This window comes from Gobius niger (genome assembly GCF_951799975.1).
Source record: "Gobius niger genome assembly, chromosome: 13".
Classification (NCBI taxonomy): Eukaryota; Metazoa; Chordata; class Actinopteri; order Gobiiformes; family Gobiidae; genus Gobius; species Gobius niger.
The window spans coordinates 8397041-8421140 of NC_136864.1; the positions used below are offsets into that span (position 1 = coordinate 8397041).

At 41.4% G+C, this 24100-nt stretch overlaps 1 protein-coding gene across 6 annotated transcripts in view; it reads right to left on the reverse strand.

The window, feature by feature from the left end:
• LOC306972937 (receptor-type tyrosine-protein phosphatase mu) overlaps positions 1-24100 on the reverse strand; it is a 373633-nt gene that overhangs the window by 101091 nt on the left and 248442 nt on the right. For 4 of the 6 annotated variants that reach the window (XM_079569665.1, XM_079569664.1, XM_079569663.1 and 1 more), the window contains exons 16-17: positions 19590-19619; positions 956-1224 (exon numbers count right to left, since the gene is read on the reverse strand). In XM_079569665.1, coding sequence (XP_079425791.1) covers positions 956-1224; positions 19590-19619 — 299 coding nt within the window. The remainder of the gene's footprint in view (positions 1-955; positions 1225-19589; positions 19620-24100) is intronic. The other 2 variants (XM_079569668.1, XM_079569667.1) reach the window with 1 other exon arrangement.

Genomic DNA, 24100 nt, shown 5'->3' on the forward strand with positions numbered 1-24100 from the left:
TTGATGGGATGATTGGGGGGGTATTTTCATTTTCCCCTGGTGTCTCTGGCCAGAAAACCACACTTGCAACTTTCCCTGCACTGAGCCGGGGCCCCAATACACACTAATGGAATCACAAAGAAGAAGCTAATAGGCTAACGGACAAAGCTAACTGCGTGCTCGCGCCACTTAAACAGTATTTACAGCCAAGTTTGAATGAAAAAAATGATCTCCATTGTGTTATTGGATGTACAATATCCCTCTCTCCCTTTGTCTTTTCTGTCAGCGTAGTATTTACTCTCACGGACAATGCTACATGCTACGACACCTGCAGTGGCGCTTATGGCCTCTAGGGGCATGAGTTACTTAGTTCTGCTTCAAACTCATACTTGAGGAGTCAGAGAAATCAAAGTGAAAACTACCCATACTCTTATACAAACTCACTTCTGGGCAAAACTGCTCCGAATTAAGGCAGCACAATAAATCGCAAAATTATCATTATCGCAGTAATAGGTGACATAATGATACATCGCAAAAAAAGGTCTTCCATCTGGCAAAGATTTACACATTATTCGATTAAAGGTCAGTTTTTATCACGACTTTTCTAGTTTAGTTCCATTTCAGCATTGATTTGGTCCCGATTTTCTTGCTGGAAAACAACCTACTGTTTTAAAACTATTAGGCAAATAGCGCAATAATGTTGCTATCAGAATATTCAAGAGAGTTATCGAATATTGAAATGATTTAGATTTTCTTAAGTTATAATGCACAGTGGTTGTATTATTATACTCTATGGAAGCAAAAATAAATGTATTACAAGGTATTCCCAACGTGCGCTGATTGTCACCAGAGTAATAAAGAGTGTTCTTTCTTCTCTCCTGTGTCCTGTCTTTAGAGGTCTGTCATCACTTACACACATAGGTTTGTTTTTTAAGAGCTAACCAGCTAATGCCTGTAGACGTCATTGGTCCGTTACCTCTTCCGTTGAGCGTGAGGGCACATTCGCTGCGCGTGTTGAGCGTCAGGGCTGCCTCGCTGCGGGCGTTGAGGCTGTGGCTCGTGTGGCTCGTGGTGTGGCTGGTGCTGTGGCTGGTGGTGTGGCTGGTGGTGTGGGTGTCCATGAAGGAGAGGGCCTCGTCGCAGTTGGTGCCCTGCTCCGTGTAGCTCTTGTCCATAGAGTTCACCATCACCGTCATCTCCTGCCGCGTGCTGTTCAGAGTCTCCTTGCGCTTCTTGGCCAGTTTCCTTCAGAGAAAAGACAAATAAGTTACAGTTCAGATGAAAGTGCGAGGAACAACATTCAAAGTGGACATGAAGTTTTGGGATATTTCACTTCATGGGCCAGATCTTGTGCCTGGCGCAAGGACAGTGCCAACTCTAAACGCGATGGTTATCTTCCGAGTGGCGCAGCTGTTGTGCTATGTGCCTGCGCCACTTGCGAGAGTTATAAAAAGAGAGGAGGTCGACTGAGGCATGGTTTAGTTCAAGCAGCACTGAGAATGGTCTCTGATGGCAGCCTTGTGTTCTTTCTTAAAGGGACTATCAGGGGTTTAAACATGTTAAAATGATGCATTTTCCTCCTCCTTCATGTTCCAGAAATGTCCTAAGGTATAGAATGAGTTCAGACCTGCCTCTAAAATCCAGCACTGTCACTCAAAATGAAATGTTGAAGCTACAATCCAAATGAACACGAAACTAATGAAAATGTATCGTGCAGTATATGTCTTACGAGAGCCAGTAGCGTGATGCAGAGATGCAGCTGATGCCCCAGACTATGGCCATGTTAAGTTAATATTAGGTTGCAGATGCGTTTCCAGGCCGTATGTATAAATTTATGCGACTAAGGGAAAGGTGTGACACTATAACCCAAATACATCAGAGGCTGTGATGATTTAAAATTAGCTGCTATAGGATTCAGGCGCGGCGAGATTAGAGACACGTGAACTGGAAAAGTCAACCTGCTTTTATTGACCCACTTGGAGCCGCATGCCTGCAATCTGCTCCCGATCAAACGACATTAAAGCTTACGCTCGGATTAAACGCGGAGGGACTTAGCCACACAATGCTCTTTTTAATTTGAAAAGCGTCTTTGTCGCGTTCTTATGAGGCTCTTCTGGGCTAAGTACCTGTCTGCTGTGGATAAGATTATGCAAAACAAAACTACATCTGTAAATTTCACAATACACGGTGGAATCATTATGCACGAGGAAAGGGATTGGATTGTCTGTAGAGGAATTAAAATTATCAGGACTTTTCGTGACGTGAGGAAGATAAGATAGGATGTTAAGAATTTCCTTTTTTTTTTTTATTTATACGTGTCTCAGATGATTACAAAATATCATAGAAAGAAAGACAGAATAATACAATACAGGATGTGTTTACAGTCTTTAAACATATACATAAACACATTACACGGCACGGTAGCGCAGCGGTTAGTGCTCTCGCTTCACAGCTAGAAGGTCCGGGTTCGATTCCCACCTGGACGGGCCTTTCTGTGTGGAGTTTGCATGTTCTCCCCGTGTCTGCGTAGGTTTCCCCTACCACTAAAAACATGCACAATAGGCCAGGATGAATGGTGTGTGTGAGTGAATGTATGGTGGTGGTCAGAGGGTCCGTTGGCGCAGACGTGTGTAGTCGCGAAAGCGCCTCTGACAGTCTCCCCCAGGGGAAACTGAAGCTACAAACGTAGTTTACCACCACCGAGTGTGGAGTGAATGTACAATTGTCTCATGTAAAGCGCTTTGTGACTATATGTCTGTGAAAGGCGCTATATAAATAAAGATCTTCTTCTTCTTCTTCTATTAGTGGCAGTAGCATTTCACTTCATTCACACAGTTTTACTAATCCTCATGTAATCCTGCTCACTGTGTTTCTTCTGCTACAGCTTTAGCGCCCAGATCTGAACTTCTTCAGTGATATTGCGTCGTTGGTAAAACCCAAATCTGTCCTTCACATTTTTTAAAGGCCATATAATCGAACATCAGATCCATTCTGAGCATTTAGCCAAAAGTATGTTCATCACCGCCAAAATGAAGTTGCTAACCATGCAGTTATTCTCACTGTTGCCTCAGGAGGGAGCTCCAGGAAAACTCCTCACCAGCCCGGGCACATGTGTTTAGCATCCTCTCCTTATAGAGACATTATTTCAAATGATAAAACAATTAAATATCAATGCTGAGGAACCAAAAATAACGTTATGCTTGTTTATGCATATCCACTTTAGTTTCCAAAGACAGCAATGCATCACACAAGGGGCGTGGCCTCGGCTCTCATGGGAATCAAAATCTTTCACTCTTTAGTTGCCGTTTTCTGGCAGACTATAAACATATTGATCACACACCAATAAAGTCAAGCCAAAATCGGACCCATATGGATGTTTTTTCACAAGAGATTGACAATGGAAGCGAAAAAAAGCAGCACTCGTTGCTAACGTTAACATATAGCATGAAGCTACCATTAGATTCCTGGTTAGCATTGTCCATTTTTTTTAAAAGTATTTATGGCCTGTTGACCCACTTTGCTCCTCTCCATGTCTTTGGATCTTTGTTTAGTAGAAAACAATTTAATCAGAGTTCAGCATTTGTTAAAGTAATGGTGGAGAAATGGGCGAAAGTTCCGTTTTCCCCCCCTTCGAACATGACCATGAACAATTCCAAAGATGCTGCCTGTATCTATCCAATGGATTCCAAATGGTCAATGCCTTGCAGTAGTCTGCCTTGATATCAGTTGCCTCACAAGAAGAAAAATGTCCCTTACAATTCATGGCCTTTCACTTCTCCATATAAATACACTTCTCCATTTTTCCTTCCTGCCTGTACATCCAGCTACATGCAACCTCTCGCTAACACCGCTCTTAACCCTGTATATCCTCCTCTTCACCAGTCTTTACCGCTAAAAACGTTGCCTCTAAATTCATGTTCATTTCCAGCTGCTGCAGCAGTCAATCTACGCATTCCAGCCGTACACTTAGTTTAGAATAACGGCACTTTACTTTTCAAACTCACAAAAGCAAACGTAGACTGATCCTTTATCCCGCTCCATTCACTAATGCACTCTTTGGAAATGCTTTTACCTTCACACTGAGACGGCTGTGCAACAACAGTAGATCTATCGACAAGGACAAACCAAAGTGCGCACGATGCTCGGACGGCAAAAAAAAATAGCAACTAATAGCGAGCCTTTTAAATGGTCGGCCTTGGTCACAGCCTCCTCTCGTTGGATTCTCCCATTGTTCCGGACACTCTGCACACAACAGCTGACCCTCTGCGTGTGACCTTTGCTCCGATGAGTTCCAGGGAGAAAGGAGAAACTTTGTGTCACGATCAATGGAAAAAAACGGTACGTATTATCACTCCGAGCGGTTCGCATGTGTCTCGACAGAAAGCGCATTAGGGAGCGATGGCAAACAGCTTGAGATGCAGAATACAGTAGTTAATTCAGTGTCTAATGTCTTTGCTTTGGAGCCTTAGGGAGATGAAGAGTGCACTGCAAAACGGCAAATATCTAGGAGGGTAGCGGCGTCGTCTCTCATCGAGGAAAGCCACAGGTTTGATTCCCGGGCGCATATGTGGGAACTTTCTGTATGTGTCTGGGTTTTCCTAGAGTGTTCCTGTTTCTACCTTAGCCGTCAGACATCCTGCAGAATTGGCCTTATTTGTTTTAACTTCAACTCAGAATTTGCAAGCATTTCAAGGCCTGAACGGAGATGTGGTGACATTAGTGGAGCGTTTGCTTCCTTCAAATGAAGAAAAATAATAAGAGGTTTTTGATTAGTGAGACCAAACGAGATGGAAGAAAAGATCATGAATTTGTAATGGGTCGAGATCAAGTCTGAAAAATGAATAGTTAAAGGGACTATTTTGAACATTTTTGGACTATACTGTTGCCAGCAATACGAAACATTTGCCAGGCCACCCTCCTGCTTTTTGTGTCTGTTCATTTGCAAACAATCAATTACATCTTGAAAGGTTTTATATCGATCCAATCACAGACCACACTGTGCTGACAAGAATGTACCTGGGTAGATGTTGAGGATTCATCTCCTTGTGTTGAATTCTCCTGCGTTTAAAATGTGAACGGAGTTGCTAATGACGCCTTGCATGCTTACGTTTTTGTGGCGAATACGACATACTGTAGATCGTGCACATTTGCCTCTGCTCTTCTGGACGATCTTCGTTTCTGAAATACGCCGCTTGTCTCATTTCTGGCTTGGTTAATTCAGATTGGTTCATATTGTTGTCAATCACGCCCATCGGGTATTTGAAGAAATCACCCCTGATCCCCCTGATGGCACAGGCTGGTTGCCTCGCTTCTGTCAGTCTACCCCAGGGAAGCTGTGGCTAAAACAGCAGCTTACCACCACTTGGTAATACATGCTCGTAAAGCGTAATACAAGTGGAAGCCATTGTTATTATTATCCCAGACTACATGCTCCTACTGAGCAGCTAGACACAGAACATACTTTTTTTCTTTTACAGTGGGTAATCAAAGAGTGGATTTAGAAGAACCTATTTACAGAATCTCATATTACGTGATATGACATATTACGTCAAAGTCAGGTATTATTCACTTATGAAAAAATCTGTAGGATACTATTTTTTCCCCTATTGATTGTATAAAATGTTACGCAGTGTGGCTTTAACCTCTTAACCCCCACCTGAACCAAGCACATTTTTTTCTAGTTTGGCATTACCCAAATCAAAAAGGTTCTTGAAAAAAGCACAAAGATAGAGTAAATAATGAGAAGAAAACAATGAAAACATCAAAAAGTGACAAATAAAAGGCACAAAGTACAACAATAACCAAGAGCAGATGACAAAAAGAAACAAAATGTGACAAAAAAGGGATGAAAGTGTGGCAAAAAAGTAACCAAAAACTCAACAAAAAAAGTGGCAAAATTGTAAAAAGCAACAGGAAATGATGAAAAAGAACGTGGCAAAAAAACGAAAACAACACGCCAACAACGCAAGGAAAAAGATCCATCACTTTTGTAGGTCTTAGCTTTCAAATGAGGCGTTACACTGGCCCATAGGCTGTAAACTCCAGTCAAGAAGCCTCTAGATTTGGGTAAAGCAGACAGTAAAGACGCATGTTAATGACGGTATTTTTCACCAATAAAAACCTACATAATAAAATCAGTGAGGTTTTAAAAATGCAAACACGTTCCCTCCCTCAACTAATCGACAGTAGTCAACAGTTTTTTACAGAGTGCATCCTCGTCTAATGTCTTTCTCCGGAGCTTGAGGGATTTGAACAGTGTTAAGAATTAACTATGGCGGTCTCCATGCTGATCCGCGACCCCACGGCCCGTGCGATCATTGCATCTCTCACGCGGACACCGCTGTCTAACGATGCCACTCCTGCTGCTTTGTTTTCGCACATCTCCTCTGTTTATTCAATTTGGTGGCTGTCTCTTGCCATATGGTTACCGGCCCCCGCTGCTATTCGAAACAGTCATTTGCTCCCAAGGCCGCGACGAGGGGCTAATGGCGGATTCATTCTTCACGGAAAAAAAAGAAAAAAAAGTTGTGACATTTTCCTCTGCCGGACGCGCTCTTCTCCGTCTTTAATCTGCAATTAGGGCGGCGGGATTGGCTTGTGCTTTCTGCCACGGTTTCTTACATATTGTAATAAGAAAGCATTAGAGGGAGGGGAGGGACGCACGGACCTCAGGCGATGTGAAGAAGACTGATTCAGCACTGTGTTCACTCACTGCGAAGAAGGCTTAAATGGGAAGTATGCAAATTCCGCCTTGTGTTTGGGCAAAAAGTGTTTAATCGCCCAGGACCATATTGTAATAGAGATACTCAGTAAAACTATTGTCACTGTTGGGTGATCTCTTTCTTCGAGGGGATTGTTCTCAGCGGTATATTTTGGAGTCCCTTCCAGGTGGCCTGACTTTAAAGCCATTCTGCCAAACGTTTCCCTCATAAAATCCAATACAACATTAATTTCATCATGGAAGTAATTTAAGGTTTAAGTCCTGATTTGCATACTTTGCTTTGACTTCAGATTTCAATATATTAGCTCTAACAAAGCTTCATTCGGATACATTACTGCAAAAATCTGTAGAAAACAAAGCAACATAAAACCTTGGGCCTGATCTTGTGCTTCTAAACGCAGACTATGGCGTGAACTTGGGGGCACAAATGTGAAATCTTCCAGCTCCAGACCTGGCACATTGAGAGGGTTCCTGGCGATGTTATGTAGAGCAACCTTTTTCCTCCAACCAGACGCTTTTGTTTGTTTTTGTGTTTTGGCTGAGAGCAGACCATAGACATAGACACAATAAGTGTAACTCGTTATTTATTAGGCCACTGTCCTTTACAATATATGTGGCCCCGCGACCCGCCGTGGGGGCTGAATTTCAGCCCTGGAACCAAACGAGTTCGACACCCCTGTGATAGAGCTAATGAAAGAAGAAAGGCTGCCAAAGCAGAGCTGCTTGAAATAAACCACACCTCAGTCGAGATTTTTTTTTTAAATAAGCGACACCCTCTCACTTGTGACTCAGGCACATAGCGCAACAGCTGTGCACAGGCAAGATGAGCGTTGAGTTTGGAGCAACACTGTCTTTGCACAAGGCGGAAGATCAGACCCATAATGTTATGCAGCGTGGCTTTAAAAATATGAATAAAAATTGTTGTTGCAGTAAGCTGGAAGGTTAAAAATTGCATTGATTGTTGGTCCTAGTATTAAAGGGACTATACATAGTTTGAATATGTTAAAATTATGTATTTTCCGCCCCCTACTCCACTCCTAATGTGTAGAATGAGCCAAGACCTGTTCACCATAACTGCCTCTAAAATCCTGCACTGTCACTTAAAAAGGTGTTAATTCGGATTCGGGTCCGAAGTGCCGTCATGCACGAGCTTAACATAGTGACTGCAGTTACGCGCAAGACCTGAGGTGGCAGTAGTGCGTATAAAATGACAAACTTGCATCCCTTTAAGATAGCGAGACTCTGTCCCTGCTTTTTGGTAAGTTCATTATTGCAAATGGAGATTTCAATTGTCTTACTCCATTTAAAATCAAACTTTTGAACAGGAAAGCTGATTTGGGTGACGTGTACGAAACACGTTTACAGACTAAGATTAAGACAGATATCTTACAACAGATATCTATTGTAATTTGGGCATTTCATGTGAACAGAGGCAGAAAACCATTAGCACATCTTAAAATCACATTTTCTTCTGTTCTTATCAGCTCTGGATTTGCTGAAACAGGATTGTCATAGAAACACAAAGCGACACAGACCCACTGGAGTTGCCAAAATGAGGAAAGCTCCAGTAATACCAGGATGTTTGCTGGGCTCTGTGGGTGTTAGATTAAGATTAATTGACGTGCTATTCCGCGCTCATTTGTACGAAGGGAAAATGCAGTGATCGATGAGTGCATTATGGGCCTCTGATGCGCTGAGGAAGAGAGGAAGTTTACAGTACAAGTGTTTGCGCGCACTCGCCAGTGCCACCATCTATCACTCACCCCGGGAGTTAGCCTAATACGGCACACATGGAAAGATCCCATCAGGAAATGTTGTACTTGCTCGCAGGCGTGTGGCGACAAAAGATGCTCTGAATCAGGGCAAATGCAAGGATAAACCAGGGCGAGATCACAAACAAATTGTGAGCGTAGTTCACAGTCTAGCCATGACGGGCAACACACACGCGGTTTTAGACCATGAAAGCGCAAATTACACAAGTTTTACGCCAGAGTTGTCCCAAAAAAATGGATACCCAGATACTCAACAATGCTAAATTGTGTATCTTAACTTCATATACACTGCGTTCCAAATTATTATGCAAATTGTATTTTTGTGTCAAAAAGGTAAAACACTTTTTTTTTTAATGAAACTCATGGATGGTATTGTGTCTCAGAGCTCTTTGAATCACTGACATTAATCTCAGAGACCTGGGATAATTAGTTTTCAGGTTAAGCCCAGTTAAGGGGATAACTACTGAAAAAGGATGTTTATTAAGCAGATCATCATTTTCAAGCAATATGGGAAAGAAAAAGGGTCTCTCTGCTGATGAAAAGCGTGAAATAATTGAATGCCTTGGTCTAGGTATGAAACCCTTCGATATTTCATGAAAGATTAAGTGTAATCATCGTACTGATAAGAGATTTGTGGATGATTCACATGGAACACACGGGTTTGTGCAGATAAAGGCACAATATGGACGGTTTCTGCCAGACAAACACATCAGATTAAGAGAACAGATGCTACAAAGCAGCATATAGGTATTTGAAGCTGCTGGTGTCCCTGGAGTTTCCCGAACATCAAGGTGTAGGACCCTCCAGAGACTGCAGTTGTGCCTAAACCTTCTATCCGGGCCTCCCCTTAACGGTTAATTGAATGCTGATGAACAGAAACGGCTGCAGTGGCTCAGAAATACATGAGGAATCGTTTTCAAACAGTCTTGTTCACTGATGACGTCGTGTAACCCTGGATGGTCAGATCAATGGAGTAGTGGATAGTTGGTGAATGGCCACAATGTCCCAACAAGGCTATGACGTCAGTAAGGAGGGGGCGGAGTCATGTTTTGGGCCAGAATCATGGGGAGAGAGCTGGTCGGCCGCTTTAGGGACTCGTCTAAGCTCAGGTACAAACATATCTTAGTATGGCAAAACGGTGGCCAATTCAGTAAATATTGCTGATTGTATAGTCACCGGAATAGGACAAAATAACTATGTGCCATATAGCTTCTCGATTATGCATAGTAAACAAATGTATCTATTTCTCAAGTGTACAAAAGGGGGTAGACGCTAACAAGCTTAAGCTACTGCCTACTCCTTTTGAGCATCATATCCACGTTATTAATTTACTTATTCACCTACGCATGTATCTTTCTTTGACTTTGCTTACTGTGCTGAACTCTGTTCCTGTGTAGAACTTTGTGGAACTCAGATGCTCAAATAAAAAAGATGAATTGAATTCAAACACCCTCAGGGGACCATAAAGTGTGTCTTAACCTGCTAAAAGGACTGACACAGAGCTAATCCAACGTCGAGCACACATGGAATAATCATATGGAAGATGTTATGAAAATGTTTTGCTTACAGGACTGCCCCACCACAAAAGCATTAACTACACAAGAACGCCAGAGGTATTATCTGCACAACTAAGACTGTGCCTATACCCTCCAGGTAACTATATTAGGCGAGCCTCATTACTGGCATACACACCGTCTACAAAGCAAGGAGCGCTCCTTCCCTACAGAAGGGAAGCGGTCTCCATTGTATACGCTCGTGTGTGCAGTTCTTCGCCATCCGTTTCAGTAGGAGGGAAAACTTCAAGAGCGACTTTCGCAGCATGGCAAGCCTCATTTCAGACCCCGATCCACTGACGCCGGGACCAATAAGGACTCATTACTGAAGGCTGTTGTTCGCAGTGACTGACATCCAGCCGGGAGGGGCCGCGGCAGCCTGTTTGATTAACCCAGCGGGGCACCCGTACTTGTTTATAGTCTAATCACTAAGTTTCCACGCTATGCAGTGTTCAGGTCTGTCCATCAGAGCCTGGTTTAAAGTTTACAAGAGGATCAAGCTTAGAGTCGTTAGTGGAAAGCAAAGTAAAAGTACTTTATATGGCGGATTCTTTTGCTTTTATTCTGATGCATTTTACAGCTGTTTTATATTACTCCACAACATTTTTGACCATAGATGGAAGGAAGAAGTATTTTACGTTTTGGCTCAGAATTGTTGACAGAACAGGAGATTTTGGGCATTAATACTGATGTGTACGTATGAGGGCTAAACCAAACAATGAACAGAAGGAAACCCGGCACACTGTCAATCCTGTCAACCTAGGCCACAGGCAGAAGAGTGTCAGATGTAATGCTTTATAATGCCTAAACACTAATCTATTCCATTTCTTTCTTTTTCAATGAAATTTACTCCATTAAATTAAAGCAGCACTAAGTTACTTGTTTGCCTTAATAAATCCTTTCCGTAGTCCCTCTGGGAGTAATACGTGTAATAAGTGTTAATGTGATGGTCTTTCATCTCCCCCCGGTGTGTCTGGCCAGAAAACCACGGTTGCAACTTGACTGCCACCGGGTCGGAGCCACCAATACACACTAATGGAATCACAAAGAAGAAGCTAACATGCTAACAGGCAAAGCTAACTGCGGGCTAGCACCACTTAAACAGTATTTACAGCCAAGTTTGAGTGAAAAAAGTAATCTCAATTGTGTAATTGGATGTGAAATATCCCTCTCTCCCTTTGTCTTTTCTGTCAGTGTAGTATTTACTCTCTCGGACAATTAATGAGTAAAAAAACGCAACATACTACAACACCTGCAGTGGCGCTTACGGCCTCTGGGGGCATGAGTTACTCAGTACTGCTTTAACACAACTACTGAATACTCCCAATCTACAATTACTGTGTTGGGAAAAGTCATCTGATTGCCAATTACTTTTAATTGGCAAACCTTTAGTTTTTTAAAAAGGATTGTGCCAGGCTGTTTTAATCTGCTCCACTTGCTTTTTCGCAGTTGTGAACGTCTTGTTTCCAACAGACAATGGAACACAATAGTCTTTGCGTTAGACGAGAAAAACTCTGTATGTCTATTTCCAGTCAGACTCTGTAGATCCAGTCTCCTGTCGACCTGGTTTAATAACAACAGCATAATTCTCCGTCTCACACATATTTAACTGTCCAATTCAATCTTAAAATCTTTACTACTTTCCATTAATTGGACATGGAGTCCTTTTTTATGCTTTTCTTCTCAAGCAAAGAACAGACACTTTCTCGACTGCTTTCGAAAACTTAAAATCCAGGGTACACCTCATTTTTGTTCATACCATCTGCACGATCTGAAAGAAATCAAAGTATCACATCCAGGGACGGCGCGGTAGTTGTTCAAATCAAATAAAGCTCTGCTCAATGTCTGTAACTCTGGATGATTTCTGTTTCTGGTAGACGTAGCGCGGAATAAAATGTGCCCGTGTTGAAAAATGCAAATAAAGCGTTTAAACTTGCAGATCTCAGGGGTTGACGTGTCGGCTCGGCGCTCGATACTCGCGCTCTCTCTCCCTCTCATCTGAATTCACGACCCGTAGGTGCAAAAATGTGCAGGTCTTGTAGCAATTAGCGAGCTTCTAACTCGGCGCTGGACTTGTTTAACGAACGCTCCTGCCCTCAGTGCTCTCTGTTGTACACGGCTCTTTGAGGCCTCAGGTGCGATGGACCTGATTATGTTCACTAACTACATAAACTAAGTGGAGGAGAGAACATTGAAGCTTTTTTATTTATTTTTTATCTTTACTACACGTGTTCTTGCTTGGCTCTGCATGAGGTTTCAATTATGGTGGAAAGTTTGTTCAGCAACACAGCCGCTTTTTATACACATGATGGAACAGTAAGTGAAGCAATTTCCTACAGCATGATGCCTAATCAAAATGAGTATAAATGACTCCCTGACCCTCGGATGACATTTCATTTGAGGTAATACAGAGAAAACAAACATAAGAGTGAAGATGATAGGACAATTATCAAAGGAGCATGATATTATTCGACTAAATTAATAGTTTTCAGACTCGATAACGTTCAACTTTACACCTATAAAATGTATATGCTTTAACTTCTTTAACCCAGTTTTGGTCTGGGCAGTTGGACGCACTCTGACACAAGGAGGCGCCCTGCCAACCTTCTCAGTGTAAAGTTGAATTTATATTCTTCAGAGTAAGGCTATTCACCTTATTCCGCCCCGCCCACTTTTGCCACTTTTTGCGTTGTCTCGGCACCTCGTTTGCCAGACACTTCCGGTTGAAGCCCGTTCATTTTAACGGAGAACGAGGGAAAATATTCTCCGCTGAAATCTGATGTTTAGTCGGTTGATTTGTGTAAAATGGCCAATGTTCATTTGCACCGACATGTCAACACTGCACCGTTTCTCTGTGCGGCCTGAAAACGGCTTTGTTTTCGTGTAGTGACTGATTTTATGTGAACTTCTCCAGCCCCATGTCAACACATAGGAGAAAAGGGGCGGGCACAATTCATGGCGGCGCCCACGTGAGCCTCCGGAATAAGGTGTTAAAGTCCTTCTCACTTGTAAAGCGTCTTTGTGTTTCCTGAAAAGCGCTATATAAGACCTATGTATGTATTAAGGTGAATAGGTCTGACACCATGACAGTAACATGACGTTAGATACAATGTGCTCTTTGTCTCACAGACTGAGAAGTGAAGAAGGAAGTCATGGAGATTCTGCTTTAGACAGAACTGCAGACTTCAGCTGGATCATATTCTGAAACTCAAATATGTAGTAAAAAACATAGAATATATGAATAATTATTGTTACAATTAAAGAAAAAAATATGTGAAAATCTTCAATATAATTAAAATATTACTTAATTGTTAAATACTCTCATTCTAAAAAAACAAACCCTTGTCACTTGTAGCTGCTGGAGAGTCATGTGTGTCCCAGTTCCTCTGAGTGGTGGTGGGTCATGGTGGACCATGGCAGATGTGGACAGGACTGTGGTAGATCTACTTTTACTTTCAAGAAAACAGTTACTATAGTAACTGTGTAAAAGAAATGAACCTCATGAGCTTCTTCTGTAACGTCTGTCCACATCAGTCCTGCTGCACCACGGCTCAGAGGAACATGACTCTACAGCAGATGCAAATGACAAGGGTTTGTTTTTTTAGAATGAGAGTAATCAATAATTAACTAATATTTTAATAATGTACAGGAGTTTTCACACTTATTACGAAGGAATATTGGAATGTCAATATGTTACTGTTACATCCAGCAGACTTGTAATGTTCTAAAGAAGAATCTCCATGACTTCCTTCTTCACTTCTCAGTCTGTGACTGAACAGCAATGAGGCCTCAGCCTTTTTACAGAAAATAAAGGACTCACTATTTAGTGTCCTGTTACTGTCACTCACGGTGTCTGACTTACAGTGTAACTCTGCAGCCAATCAAATCACAGTGACTCAGAATGGGTTGGGCTCAAATGTGACCAAACGCCAAGATTCAATCTATGAGACTAAAATAATGAAAAGAGGTTAAGTCACGCTCTTTCTCATCCATAATGAGAGGTTCAGTTGCCAGGACTAAGAGAAACCTTCATTGGGCAAAACTCACTGTCCAATAAATTCACAGTCAAGCTTTAGATTAACGGTGTATTTTTGCTCTTTTGATTGTTGAATTTACCCCATAACTTTTTAATTTGTTTGCTGGTTCAAGGGTTTGTCTGTGAAAACAAACTGTGAAACATTGTCAGAACCTGCTCTAGAATCATTGAAGTTAAACAAAGAGACATAAACAATAGGCGCTAAAGGAGGCTTAGTGTATCTTGGGTCGGCCTCTCATTGCTCAGTTTCCACTGATGACTTCTGGACGTGTTTTTTATGTACCTTTTCAGAAAACTAATGCCACTGGAGTGTTGAATTTTAAAGTCCTTGAATTATTGTTGATCTTGAGCTTCTGCTTTTTGTCTGAACTGTTGGGGCTGACACACTGTGACTATGATGTGTTTGTGAAATGTTCTGAGGTTTGCTACAAATTAATTGCCCTTTGGCACCAATACAGTTTTCGGCATCTGAATGTTTCTAAAGTGTTGGCCTACAGCTACAAGGGCACTGGCTCCCTTATTTTCTATTTCTAATCTTTTCTTATTGACATTGTGTTGGCATGTTAAAGATTAGATTGTATTTTTGTTGTGTACAGCACTTTATAAAGCACTTTAGAAATACAACTTGATTGACTGGATTGATTGGATGATTGAGGAGATACTTTCTCAAAGCGCTTTACAACAAGGAACCAGTCACCTATTCACACTCTCATTCAAACACCAGTGTACACAGACACTGGGTGGGTGAAGTGTCTTGCCCAAGGACACAGTGACAGTGTGCACCTGCGGGATTCGAACTGCTCCGCCCCATATGTATTACTCCAGTGTTCCCTTTATTCCTGTATGTAGGCTATAGTAATACGATGCTCATTTGCAGTGATGTCATAGTTTAAGAACGATATCTTTCAGGTGAAGTTGCAGTCTGGTTTTGCCCTGATTCAGAAAACATTCATATTATTTTACAATTCTTCAAAATAAAATCAATAAAACACACTCTTCTTTCTTTGTTATGAGAAATGAATGGAATTTACTGCGAAACTGTTGCTTTAATGAACACTAAAGAGCACTATTAAGATGGAGAGCAATGGAGTGGGTCTGTTATTGTGTGATTAAGCAGCCTATTCAACCTTCTTTTGTGTTTATTTTATTATAAAGTAATTATTATAGAACTTTCACCATTACAAGAAAAACATACAGCTTTAGTGAACCACATGGTGGACGGAAAATGGATAAAAGAGCCCACTTTATTAAAAATAACCTGAAGATTCACTTGACATATTTCTGAAGCTCAGATGCACTGCTCCTTTAAATAAAGTTTTATAAACAAAATGGGCTTCTTTCTTTTTTATTATTCCACAGTAAATCCCATGATCACATATTTATTGATCCTGTGTGCGGTAATGAGTGCCTTTAATGTGGACATTATTAGTGTCTGGTGTTTACAGGTTCCACTGTTAAAAAGCTTATTAAACGTGTCCTCCATCACAAGTAGGCAATAATACAGCTCACAGAGACCGGCACGAGCTGCATTAGGCAGATCTGTCACTCAGGACAGACAGTCCCAGGTTCAGGTGCTGGTTTAATCCTGGTTTGGTCATGTTTAAGTCCTCGATTTGTCTTATGTTAGTCCAGGTTTAGTCCTGTTTTAGTTCTGGCTGACCATAAGGAGCAAGTTTAGTTTTTTTTTAGTTCCGTCTTAGCTATCGATACCTTTGTCCTTGCTTCGTCCTGCAGGGTTTCCACTGAGCATTTAAAAGAGTCTTTAACGCATTAAATGAACTGAAAATTAAGGCGTTGACCTCTTACTGGTTAATGCATGCTCCGAGCACATTCTCTCCAGTTTGGCTTTATCTAAATCTAACATCTTTAAAAAAAAAACACATCAAAACAGTGACAAAAACGAGGATGAAAACTAGGGATGCTCTGATCCGATACTGGTATTGAATATACTGGGAAAAAAACAATATCAGGTATTGGCTACAAATATCCGATACTGAACCGATACTTGTTTTGGCTCTCAACGCATTAAAAACACAACTTTAACCAACTAAATCTATGTGAATATGGGCTTGGAGAATCCAACTGCTGATTTAGTTTTAACCTCCGTAAATGCATTTTTGATCGCGGCGCTAGCAATAGCATGCTAAAGCTAGCAGATGCATGCTAATGAAAATGAAAACTAATCGTGGCTGGATCAGAAACTATGATAGAAAAACCTAAAGAAGCCTAATACAACCACTGCTGAAGCCAGGTTTTTGTATTTTAGTTTAAGAAACAATTGAAACCCCCCCCAAAAAAAAGCAACAAGTGGCCTAAAAACATGACAAAAACGCAACAAGAAGCGTCAAAAGAGCGACAAAAAACATACTGGAAATGCAACAAAAAGTGACAAAAATGTGGCAAAAACACAACAAGCACTAAAAATGCAGCAAAAATAGACAAAAAAAGACACGAAAATGCGATCATGATCTCTTTTGTAGGTCTTAGCTTTCAAAAAACACTGTTAGATTTGGATAATCAAAAACATTTAACTAGCTGCTGTCCTGGTTTAGTCCGCTTTTATTCCCGTCTTACAGCTGGTTTAGTTCAGGCCATTTCTTATTAATCCGATCCTGGCGCCTTTATAATCGCCCGGTTTTGTCCAGTCCAGGTCCAGTCCATTTTTAATCAGAGATAACCCTGAGGTGAGCGCTGCACTTTGCACTTCTGTCGCTCAAACACTACACCCCCCCCCCCCCCCTCCTCATTTTAATATTCCTGTCCCGACTCGGAGATAGATGGACACAAGTCTCCGGGGAGTGAGGAGCCAATCCCGGCCCAACCCCTTCACCCCCGTGCGCCAATTGATCCGTCCCCCCCACCCGTCGGCCCGCGCACCTGATTAAAAAGCTCGCATACATTTGATCACACATGTAACTGCATCTGCAATGAGGAGCGGTGACTGATGCCGCACCAACCCCGGCGGCCATCTTGGCAGAACCTAAAGTGCGCGTTATTGGCCAAAAGTAAGGATTTTCTGGTGCCTCTAAAGACTTTGATGAATGTGTAAGAGGATTAATGTGCGTCATCAATCATGGAGGAGTTGCGCGGTCTCAAGGCTAACTAGTTTAGATGATAGAACGGGGGAAAAAAACATCCTACAGAGGGGCTTGTAATTTATCTGACAATAAAGTGAGGCGTGAACAAGACCCGTGACATAATGTGTACCATTGTTGTCGGCTCTTTAGCTTGGCCGTTGAAGTAGCTTTCCCTGGTCAAGGTGCTGGACTTTTCTGTTTTGTTGGGCATTTTGTTGTTGTTTTAGAATAAGGAAGGAAGACCAAATCACCTAGAGGAAACCCACTCAAACACAGGGGGTTCTCAAATGACCTTGCAGGTTTTTTTTTCTTAAGGCGACATTGTCATTTTACTTACAGGGGTGAAGTTAGAGGCGACCAAGCTCTTGGAGGAGGAGATGCTAAATGCTAACAACATCTTTGGTCTTGTTGTTATGCATCAACTCATCTAAACTCAGGTAAGAACATATAAGTAAGGAAAAACGATGGCCTGTTCCGTGACTGCTTTCTAAATAAACTGCAACACCCTTGAGGTCTGACTAGTCCGCAAGGCAAAGTGAGTTGAGATCCACTGCTCTAGTCCATCAACTAAAGTATTCTTTAATCAATTTAGGCACAAACTGCTAGATCAAAATGTACTTTGAAGTGTCAGGGCTCTCTTTGCTGAGATCACACTGATTTCAACAAGGATTGCCCACAATATAGATAAACAGATATGCAGAATACACTAGCATTCTTGGTGAATGCTAGTGTATATGCTAGTGTATATGCAACCAGATCATTTAAGCCCAGTATAAGACACAACTCCACAAGCACCAGTTCATTCAAATGGGTGGCCATGCAATTAACCAACATGCACAAATGAAAATAAACAGCAAAATGAATGAAACAGGCGCAAAGAATAAAACAATAAAACAAAACATGCAGTGTGAAGACTTGTGTTGGGTGTCAATGGGTCTTAAATTATTCGAACATATCACCAAGTCATAGACATATAGGTCTTCCATCTGAGGGAAGTCCAGCATTAGTCTCGATTTCCCCATATTGGTTCTATTTTAAAGCAGAACTTAGTAACTCTTCCCTCCCTTTTTTAACGTATTAATTGTCCATGAGAGTAAATACTACGCTGACAGAAAAGGCGAAGGGAGAGAGGGATATTGTTCATCCAATTGCACAATGGAAATATTTCTTTTCAAATCAAACTTAGGTGTAAATACTGTTTAAGTGGCGCTAGCCCGCAGTTAGCTTTGCCTGTTAGCCCCTTCTTTGTGATTCCATTAGTGTGTATTGGTGGCTCCGCTCCGCTGGCAGTGAAGTTGCAATTTTGGTTTTCTTGGCCAGAGACACCAGGGGGAGATGAAAGACCCTCCAATCATCCCATTAACACTTGCATTACCCCCAGAGGGACTACGGAAAGGATTCATTAAGGTAAACAAGTTACTTAGTACTGCTTTAACATTGCTTTGGTCACGATTTAGAATCAAGTCTTGTTTTGGTACAATTTAATGGAATGTATATAAAATGGTTTGGTAAAATATACCAAAACTATTGTTATATCATGTAGCCTGAAGCAGTATTTCCAAAATGGTGGGACAAAATGGGTCCCGCATAGGCTGTAGTGCCAACGTTTCACTTAATGAACGCCAATATGTCAATTTGAGGCAAAAAGGCTGTGCTACTTAGTAATGCAATTGTATATAAACTAGTATTATACGGTCGAAGACAACATCCATAGACACAACAATATTTGAAAAAAAAAAAAAAAAAAGAAAATGCAACTTTTGAGGGATTTTTTCTTCCATCTAAAACTCTCCATTGGTTTAACACTACACAGAATGAGCATTTGATGCGGTTCTACCACGTCATCGAATTCAAAAACATCTATTTGAAGATTTCCCAGTTTACCATGTATGTGCTGAAACTATTAAGCATCATTCTGATTTGCTTATTGAGGATCTGGGCCGCTCGCTAAAGCCCAGATGCGGCGTGATGGGCACTTCAAAACACCAACCTGGCTTTGACGAGTCGACAGAGATGAAACCAACGGAGGCCAATGAAATATTCACCCTCAGTAAAAATGCAGGAGCTTTTTCCCATTGATTTCTTTCCTCTCTTTGTAAAATATGGCCGACGTGCATTCATTACGGCCGCTAAGTCGAGCATTTTATAAACATATTTACAGGATAACACCGTGGAAAAAGGAATACAGTGTAGACAATATATTACTTGCTGATGAATGTTGCAACAGTTGAGCCTTTATAACTTTATGTTTTCCCAGAGCAGGCGGTGTCGAAGCCGTGTACCTGCCTATAGCCAACACGCACACGCCATGGAATTGGAACGAGCGTCTGGTAATCTCTGTATTCACACGGGCCCCTGTCTGCTGCGGCGTTGGGCAGGATGACACTGGCATGCATGGGTGTGTGGGTGAAAGAAAGCATGGCACTGACAGTACACAAAGTGGTTACTTACAGGTAGTATGTGTAGGAGTGATAGGTTCTCCTGCCCAGTGGTGGTGGAGGAGGAGGAGGAGGAGGAGGAGGAGGAGAAGGAAGGTGGTGGTGGGGGAGGAGGAGGGAGGGAGGGAGGGAGGGTGGCACAGGGAGAGGGGGATGGAATGAAAAGGAAAGAAAAAAGTAAAAATATAGATTAATGTCTGAGAAACGGAGAGTCGAAATGAACAAACTCAGATAATGGCGTAAACACTGGTGGAGGTACGACTAGTGACTGTGAGGGCAGAGGTGGAGGCGTGTGAGGCTACAGCGAAAACATCCAATCACGGAGTAGAGATGTGCCAGAGAAAAAAAAAACACAGTCGCTCTAGCAGGCATTATTACCACGAGACGGAAAGAATACACAAGGACGTCAAGCTTATGAAATCTAAACTCACTTAAACTACTACTCTGAGTTCAGTCGTTCTTTCTAACGCTCCAGTCCTGCCGGGGGTGAAATTATAAGCTACCATGCTCTTCCACGGGCACGCACAAAGACCAGACAGGTACGCATCAACTCGTCTAAGCTCAGGTAAGAACATATCTCAGTATGGAAAAACGGTGGCCTGTTCCTCTTTGACAGAGTTTAGTGCTTTGCAGAAGATGGTGCTGTTTCTTAGCCTGTTGTTCGTGAGTAGTGTTACTCTGGGGACCAAAAGTACTCTAAATATTAATCTATGGTGCACGGGAGAGCCGAGAGCTTGACCAAAAACACACTTACAGTAGGTGACTTGTATGATTCATAACCCTATTCAAATATTGAACCGTACAGAAACCGTACAGAAACCGTACAGAAACCGTTCATCAACAACGCACACGCCCTTCGCTCTTTGGTTTACTCCGCTTCCTGTTTGCTTGCATTTGTTCCGCTCTGGAAAATGTAGTTGATGCCGAGTCTGGATTTTTACAGGCTGTTTCTCTGTCTTCTGTGTGATTTGGTTTAGTTCTTTTTCATGTCTTTGTACTTAGGAACAAGAAAAGCCTGTAGTTTAGCCTGTTCAAACCCAGATTAACCTGAGGTCTGAAGACTAGACCAGGTCCAAGTCACAACGGACCAAACCATGACCAAAAGAGGTCAAAACTATTTGTAAATTGTAAATACTTTGAAATAAACATCTCGAAGTAATATGTAGACCTTTTCCAAAGAGTTTCCGCCTGAGAAAGGCTCCTGTCACCCAGTTTCCAAACACGAACGCAGGCTAAACCAGGTACCTCTCCGAGTGGACAGACTGCTACATTGTGTTTAGTCCATCAGATCCACTGTCTAACTATAGACCTGTCTTTTGCAAACCCCTAATAATAAGAATGAGCATATCTGACCTCAGAGGTGCAGCCTTAATGAGAGCTCAGAATGTCTAAAGACAACCACAGCTCCCCGACGGCACCGGCAAATTACACCAGACCCGACCGATGAAGGCGTCTGCATCGCGGCTCTGATGAAGCCTAATTGAATATACGTGGTTGCATTACATAGGGCTGATTTTCACACCCTCCCACTGACTTATGAACTGCGCATCGGGGAGTCGAGAAGTGTGATGCACTACTGTCAAAAATAAACACTGAGAGAAGTGGTTATATCAAGACAGTCACGCGTTTCATCCATTAGCTTCATCTTCACCTGTATTAGTTCATGTAATGTCTGATACAACATGAGAGGGAAGAGGGAAGTTTTCACACATTTTAAAATGCATTTTTATTCATGGTTCAAGCACAATTTATAGCAGGTTTGCTTGGCGGAGGGCCGATTTTCTTCATTGTAAAAAGACCAAGGGCCGAACCTGCCAATTTTAGCCCAAAGTAAAGCACCATTTCCTACAAATGCCAGCATTGTCTGTATATGATTATGGCCATACCTTTAAACGATACCACTCAAGTTCAGGTTCTACTGATATCTAAAGCAGAAAAAAAACAGGCTTGGATGCCATTAGTCCAGACAACATTGAAGGAAGTGACTTTGTTGTTCAAATGATTTGTTTTTACCATCTTTTTTCCTCCATTTTTTCAATTTCTTGTTCATGTTTGCCCCATTTCAGCCAATCTTTTTTTCTTTTCTTATTTTTCAAAAAAATTCTAATTTTCACAATTGTTTTTTCCTTCTTACTAATTTTCCCAATTTTTTTTTCCAAAAACAATTTCAACACGATTTTTCCTTATTTATAGCCACATTTCCCCAAATATTATGCCCCATGTTTCACATGTTGTTCTGTTTTCTGGTTCTAGACAACACATATTTTAGTATAGATATCGGATAAAGCATCGTTCAGATATTGAAAAGTACACAGTCCCTATACATGACCTAATTGGGTGTTTTGCTTAGAAATTTTGAAAAGATTTGACTGTATTCTGCATATTTTTAGCGTATTCAAACAGGCATTTGACCTCTGATTTGTGTAATAATGTCATCTCCCAAATCATTCAAAAAATCCTGAGGGCCAGAGCTTCTATGCTGGAGGGCCGGATTTGGCCCTCGGGCCTGACGTTGCCTACCCCTGTCTTATAGTTTACTGTTGTAAGAGATAATACTAAGTGATGAACATGAGAATTGACTTTTAATGTTGTTGATTGACTTGAGGAAAAGCTTCTGAAGATCGAAGTAAGAGAATGTTAATTGATAATGTTTATTTTTCTATAAGAAACCATGTCTTATGACCAAAGAAGTGAGTCCAGAGCCAGGCGTCCAACAATAATAAGATATATTTTCAATCTAGACAACGCTCAATGGTACATAAAATAAGTGCAAATCCTAACACGTTGTTCCAAAGTGCTGCAAAAACAGGTCTAAATCGTGGCAAATGTATTACGAAACACAAGCTAAACCAGGAACAAAGAGCTCCCGAGTTTTTCATCATGATTTCATTCTTATCCGCCTCTCCCCTCTCTATATCACAGGCTTGAAAAACAGAAATTATTCCCATTTGGGTGCCACTGAAGCGCAATGCATTTGTTTGAGGAAGCCGCGAAACTGGATTAATTTTTCATGGCACACAGTATCTCACGGTTGTAAACAGCCTTAATGGCCCGTATCAACACAATCAAATTAATTATTTAGCCCGACGCCGACAACGCCACGGTTTGGGGGAGAAACATACAAAATATCAAAACTATTAGCTCTCGCTCTCGATGTGGTTTCTGCGAGTAGTGAGATGGATGCTCGGAGCTTTTTAGCGAGGAATAAACTCGACCTGAACCGAAGCTATGATGGTAAAGCAAAAGGACTTAACTTAAAAAGGATTTGGCTATAACGGGACTAACTCACGTCACTGACCAGGCCCAGTAGTAGTAAAAGGGAGCTAAACGGGACTAAATTTACATGTCTAGTCAGAAAACCAAGTAATAAAACAGATCACTTGAAACTAATGAGTTCATTGAGATAAATAAGATGGATTCATTTGATAAGCCAAAGACTAACCAGTTTTATGAGTGATTCCAAAGATGAACGACAGACAGGTGGAGACTAGGACAAAACCAGGACTCAACAAGGACTACACTGGAAAAATTAAATCTTAAATAAGTTACCTAAAAATGCTTGAATTAAGACATGTTACATTGAATTTAAGAAGGTGTGAAGTAATCTAAGTAGAGATAAAAATGCTAAAGCCAATGGAACAAGCATGAATACCAAATGGAATGAGATACATTGATTTTTACATTTGAAACATATTCTTTTTTGACTGGAAATTATGCAAAATAATGTGTCATTTCTCTCCCTTAAAGGGACTAGATACAAGATGGTAATTTTATACTCACTACTGCCACCTCAGGTCTTATACGTAACTGCAGTCTCTATATTAAGCTCGTGCATGACGGCACTTCAGACCCGAAGTAACACCTTTGTGAGTGACAGTGCAGGATTTTACAGGCAGTTGTGGTGAACAGGTCTGAGCTCATTGTACACATTAGGACATGGCTGGAACATGTAGCGGGATGAAAATACTTAGTTTTAACATTTTTGAACTCCGTATAGCCCCTTTAAGATCATTTTTTCCGGTGAAATTGAAGAATGAACGTCACAAACTTTGTGTTGTGTGTAAATGTGTACGTTTTGGATTACTGTATTTTAAATGTAGTGTTAAAAAGGCCTAACCTTGAAAAGTTGAAAATTAGAACAAGTTATATATACACCTCACAAGGCTTACATGCATCACAGAAGCTGCTGATTTTTATGATGCCGGGTATTATGCTATATCAAACACATCTTTATCACAGTTTTACACTTTGTTGGCGAGAAAATGCAATGTTGATCTAAAGCAACTGACTGAAAATTTTCCTATAGTTTAACTTCCTGGTTTTCGACTGATTATCTTGCAAGCCGCTCCCACCACCCTCCTCCTGCTCCCCTTTGCTGCGCAGCTGTTTCAAAAAGGCAAAAAGGAGCTGTTGGGGAGCTGCCGCCACGATGCTCAGAATGGCCATTGGAGAAGATTCAAAAAACACTCAAAGATGCGCAAAAAGGGCAAAACACAGCTCCAGGTATGTTTTTAATGAGAGATA